The 5,953-nt window shown below is 46.1% G+C and overlaps 1 protein-coding gene across 1 annotated transcript; it reads left to right on the top strand.

Annotated features, from left to right (window-relative positions):
* Nucleotides 1–280: 280 nt before the first annotated feature.
* Nucleotides 281–2,277, top strand: UQCR10 (ubiquinol-cytochrome c reductase, complex III subunit X). The gene is made up of 2 exons (XM_082417320.1): nucleotides 281–475; nucleotides 2,012–2,277. Exons 1-2 carry the CDS (start codon nucleotides 326–328, stop codon nucleotides 2,054–2,056), a joined length of 195 nt encoding a protein of 64 aa, XP_082273446.1. The 5' UTR covers nucleotides 281–325; the 3' UTR covers nucleotides 2,057–2,277.
* The last annotated feature ends 3,676 nt before the right edge of the window (nucleotides 2,278–5,953 follow it).

A 5,953-nucleotide genomic window follows, 5' to 3' on the forward strand; every position in this document is an offset into this window, starting at 1 on the left:
GCGAATCAAAGCTGAGACCGCGCCGGACGAAGTGGAGGAAGCGCGAGGGCTTCTGGGTGTCGTAGTTTAAAATAGTCAATCAGCAAGAAATGATTGAGGAGAAAAATTCGGTAATACATTTTACCAACTATTTGGGCTGCCGTGATCTGGATTTTAGGAGATCTGAATCACGCGCAAGCCATCAGTTACTTCCATAGTTCAAAACGACGAGCGCTGAGATCCAGAAGAACTACAAATCCCATAAAGCGTTACAAGTTGAGGACCTTTGGAGAGAAAGCTCGGTCGCGGTGCATGCGCGGTGGCGCTAATTCGGCAGCGGACAAACATGGCGGGCCCAACGTTGACTGCGAGATTGTACTCCCTGCTGTTCCGCAGGACCTCTACCTTTGCCCTCACCATAGCCGTGGGCGCCCTGTTCTTCGAGCGCGCCTTCGATCAAGGCGCGGACGCGATCTACGAACACATCAACGAAGGGGTGAGGGCCTGGGCCGTCCCTGACCTTGGGCGCCTCTGAGGGGTGACAGTGAGAGTGGAGGTGGGGCGGGATTCAGTCTACCTTTACGAAGAGGGGGGGATCTCTGGGTGTCTTCTGTCTGCAGACTGCCGTCTGTCCGCTCCGCCCGGTGTGAATCCTAAAACGTTAAACGGGGTTAATAGATCCTACTTTGCAGGGGTTTTAAGTATTGCTGTCTCCCGCCCCATACACCTACTTGTCCATTTGCAGAAGCGAACACTAACCTAGTGAGAGCAAAGGACTTGTTAGGGCCACATCACCAGGGAGTTAGAGGCAAGTCAGGGCTGGACCCGGGACCCCCTATCTCGTCTGAAGGTTTCAAGGGCAGATTTGAGTGGGCGACGGTCGTGAAAAGAACAACTCTGTAGATACCGTGACTGGCCTTTTCACATAGCACTTTTCAGTTCCAAAGTCTTTCCATGCTGTCAACGGTGGTATTAATAATGGTTAAGAGTAGGGTGGGTATGAAATCAGAGAGCCCTGGATGGGAATACTGGGCCTTATCAATTAATAACTGTGGCATTAAGGTGGGCGAGTTTCTTAACCTGTCTGAGCTTCATTTTTATCTGTGGAATTGAAATGATAATAATAGTAACTATCTTAGGGAATTATTGTGAGGATTATATGAGATGCAGGCAAGGTGCCACAGTACCTGGTAGGTGGTACTCTTAAAAAATGGCATTTGTTACATTCCTCACGAGAAAGTGGAAGCATGAGATAGAGAATAACAACACTTTTTAGACTCACTGTGTGCCAGGCACTGTGCTGGATGCCTTGCCTGCTTTCCGTCGTTAAATTGTGGCTCATACTGGGGAAGGTCTTGGACAAATAAGGCCTGTGCCACCACTCACTCTGTTTTTAACTTGAAGCTGTCTGGCCCTACAGCCCAGGCAGGCTCTGTCCACTGATGTACTGCCTGTGGCCAGGGCAATTTTCTGCCCTTATGGAAGTGCTGCTACTGTTCATCTTCAAGCAGTTCCTCTGGCCGTTTCCAATGTGTGGGGAAGGCATCTCAGGATGTTGTCATAACCCACCCATCTTTGGTGCTTTTAGGAATGAGAATCCAGCTAGTTCCTGACCCAAGGATCATAGGTCTGAGGAAATTTTTTAAATGGCTCAATGTGAAGTATTTGGGGACCATGCACTTAGGACCTCTTGAGTAATACCTGGGAGTTGAAGAAATGAGACATTTTCCAGCCTCTGTTCCTTAATAATTGTGTGCTCTGGGGGTAGGTCCCTCAGTCTCTCTACCTCAGTTTCCTGTAAAGTGAGATCATGCCTTCCCACTTACTTCACACACTGATTGAGAGCATCAGAGCATTCTGTAAATGTTAGGAATGTACATCAAGCCTAGTACTGCTTGCAGTTTGCCCACTGCAAACTGTCAGGATGTGGTACATGTTTCTCTCAGGTTTGTTATAGAGACCAGGGCAGTGGGAGGAGTTATAAAATGTGAGAGGCAAAACTAAGTTTGTGGTTCTTGTCTTTAAAATACAGAAGCTATGGAAACACATCAAGCACAAGTATGAGAACAAGGAGTAGTTCCTCGGAGGCCCCAATCCAAGCCAGAAGGACCAGGTCCACCCACCAGCTGTTTGCCCAGAGTCAGGGCCTCAGCTTGAAGATGAAGCTCATGTCACGCTCCACAGGCCACCTTTAGCTGTTGGCAGGAGATGACGTCACCTGACAGACTCTTTAACTTCTGCTATGTTTGAAGTATGTTTAGTCAGAGTCATCAACAAATAAATATAAATTGTCCTTGAGACCTGCTTCTGCATCGGGTGCTTTTTAACTACCTGATCTTCACTTAACAGTTATTTGACACCACTTCAAAGTCCTCTGCGTACATCTGAAGGGCAGATTCCATTATTTTGGGTTTCCCATTAACTTCCAAAGAAGAATTCTAGTTTTCAAACCATGAGCTAGAGTTGGTGATGTTATCTTCAGCTTTGGCTTCTAAACCAATAACTCCATTCTTAAGTCAGGCAGAGGATAGCTAACTGGCTTGGCCCTAGGGAAGCGCTGTGGATCCAGAGGGGGAACAAACCATGGCCTGAGGGTTTAGTCTCCATTCTGCCTTTAACTTGCTGAGTATCTTTGGGTAAGCTGGCGTACCTCTCTGGGCCACTGCTCATCTTCTGATGGCTGTAAGGGACGTTGGAAAACATGCAGCATGGCTGGGAGCAGCCATGGAGAGCACTGGGATGTGCTGAACAGGAGTAGAGCAGTTCTGTTTGGTAACTGGCCTGGGAAGATGAGTGACTCACCTGTCCGCCATATTTCACCTGGAGCTTGGCATGATTGGGCCAGAGCTGGATCAACCACCAGCAACTAATGGGGAAGAGTCAGGTCGGGAAACACAGGGGTAGGAGAGAACCTAGGAATTGCCCAGTTTGCCCTACCTGAGGCATATCTTAATGAAGATGAAGTCAAGCCCTCGAGAAATCATGACCTGCCAAAGGTAGTACAGCTCTGGGGGCCAAATCAAGACCTGAACCAAAGTAGAGGTTCATTCTAAGACTGATTCTAAGAATGATTTCAGCATTAATAGAGGAACACTCTGGGGGTTGAAGATTGCCACTTACTTTACACTGTTCCCAACGATTTGGGGGCAACGTGCTGGTGAAAAACAATAAAGCAGGGAGCATTCTCGAACAGTTATTCTACATTATTCTTGAGCACCTGATGACGAGCTCAGAGCAGCAGAGTTAGAATGAACTTAGTTGATCACTTGTCTCGGGGCACATTCAGCCCAAGCAGCAAACGTATTCCTAAGCCATTCTACATTAAGATGACCCTTTATTGGACTTCCCTGGTGGTCCAGTGGTTAAGGCTCCGTGCTCCCACTGCAGGGGGTGTGGGTTCAATCCCTGGTCAGGGAAGATCCTGCATGCAGTGCGGCCCAGCCAAAAAAAAAAAAGATGCCCCATTATTTGTCATCAGCATTTCTGGGCTGTTGAGGTTGTGTGTGTGTGTGTATTTCCTTTCAATAAGAGCCAAACATTAAAATAATAAGCGCCGTTTTACTTATTTTAGGGGATTGAATATTTTCCACCCAGAACCTCAGAATGTGACCTTATTTGGAACTAGGGTCTTTGCAGATGTAATTAGTTAAATTAAGATGAGGTCGTAATAGGTTGGGGTGGGCCCTAAATCCAATGACTGGTGTCCTTTTAAGAAGGCCATGTGAAGACAGCAACAGAGATTGGAGTTGAGCTTTCACAGGCCAAGGAATGCCAGAGATTGCCAGCAACCACCAGAAACAAGGAAAGGGACAAGGAAGGATTCTTCCCTAAAGACCAGAGGGGGAATTCCCTGGCGGTCCAGTGGTTACGACTCCGCGCTTCCACTGCAGGGGGCACGGGTTCGATCCCTGGGTGGGGGGACTAAGATCCCATATGCTGCATGGCGCAGCCAAAAGAAATGATATGGAAAATTGACACAGATGCACTACCGGAAAGAGTGTGCGAAGTGGTACCATTTCCTGGAGGTTATTTTGTACATATGTATTAAGATCCTTAATATACATACCCTTGATCCAATAAATTCCACTTCTAGTAACTTTTCCTAAAAAAAAAAAAAAAGAAGAAGAAGAAGGTCCACAAGAGATGTTCATCATGTTGTTTATAATGGGCGGGGAGGGGGGGATGAAATATCCAAAACAGGAATTACTATTGAGGTGAAATATGCAGTCATTTAAAACCAAGTTTTAACTGGGAGACAATATCTAACAAACATGGCATATCCAACCTCATTAATATGAAGGAAATATCCAACAAACATGGCACATCCAACCTCACTAATATGAAGCAGTCTTCCAAATCCATAAGACTAAGTAGAAGCTGGGGTGAATGACAGGAATAGGCAATTAAGGAATACAAATGGCCACAAACATGAGAAGATGCCCAGTTTCACTAATAAACAAAATGAAATACCATTTTTTGCGTATCAGATGAACAAAGATGGAAAAGATTAGCAGCACCAGTAGTTTAGTGAAGAAGCAGGCACTGCCCACAGGCATTGGGACAGTGATTTTGGAGGGTACTTTGTCGATATCTATTTTATTTAAATGTTTGTTCCTTTTGACCTTGATCTTCCACATCTAGAAAAATATCTCCAGAATCCCATGTGCACATGAACCCACACAAAAAGTCATTGGAGCATTGTTTGGAATTAAAAAAGAAGAAAAACGCCCTTCAATAGGGGAGTGGTTAAATACAAGGTAGATTCATACCACAGAAATCTATGCAGACAATAAAAAAAAAGACTGAGGTGACTCAGCGTGTAGTTGAAAAGAAAAATAAAGTGAAAACGAAATCAAGCTGCAAAACAGTATGTTTAGTTGTTTAGTTTGATATCACTTATGTAGACGCACGCACATTGATAAGGGTACACACAGAGTACTGCAGGATGTGCACTAAATTTTCCTGGGAAAACACACACCTGAGGGCTAGGATTTCAAACAACCTTCACTTTGTGCAACAGTGATTGACTTTTTCTTGCAACAAGCAGATATTGATGTTCTAATAAAAATATTTTATAGCAAAGAAAGCAATTCAGTAAAAAATGTTTAAGGCAAATGCTCAGATAAAACAGTCAAAATATAAAGCTGAGTAAAAAAAAGAGGTCACAAATTCCTATAAAGCATGATACATTTTTAAAATTAATTTATTTGTTTTTATTTTTGGCTGCGTTGGGTCTTTGTTGCTGTGCGCGGGCTTTCTCTAGTTGTGGCGAGCGGGGGCTACTCTTTGTTGCAGTGCGCGGACTTCTCATTGTCGTGGCTTCTCTTGTTGCAGAGCACGGGCTCTAGGCGCGCGGGCTTCAGTAGTTGTGGCACGCGGGCTCAGTAGTTGTGGCTTGCAGGCTCCAGAGTGCAGGCTCAGTAGTTGCGGCACATGGGCTTAGTTGCTCCGCAGCATGTGGGATCTTCCCAGACCAGGGCTCGAACCCGTGTCCCCTGCATTGGCAGGCGGATTCTTAACCACTACCCCACCAGGGAAACCCAAGCATGATACATTTTTTAAGACTCAACGCCTTCACTGCCGTGGGCCTGGGTTTAATCCCTGGTTGGGGAACTAAGATCCCTCAAGCAGTGAGGTGTGGCCAAAAAAAAAAGGAAATGCTCACACCAGATTGTTCACAGTGGTGAACTGGCTGAACTATTTTCTTTTCCATTGTATTTCCCCATGATTTCTAAGTTTTCTGCATCAAGCGTGTACTCTCTTCATAATGGGGGAGTATAAGTAAAAGGGGGAGAGAGCTTGATCACAGAGAGACGAAAAATGTGAGCCCCCAACCCTGGCTGCAGGCCTGGAACCCGGCTGCTGGGTGGCCCAGGGCTCCTCTTCCTGAGGTCCCAGTGGGCACTTGTCCTTGACTGGCACTGCCAGATGGGAGCTGGACCTACTCAGGGCCGCGTGGGTCTGCCAGCAGGTG

Source organism: Balaenoptera physalus (genome assembly GCF_965194825.1).
Source record: "Balaenoptera physalus genome assembly, chromosome: 12".
In the NCBI taxonomy this organism is placed as follows: domain Eukaryota; kingdom Metazoa; phylum Chordata; class Mammalia; order Artiodactyla; family Balaenopteridae; genus Balaenoptera; species Balaenoptera physalus.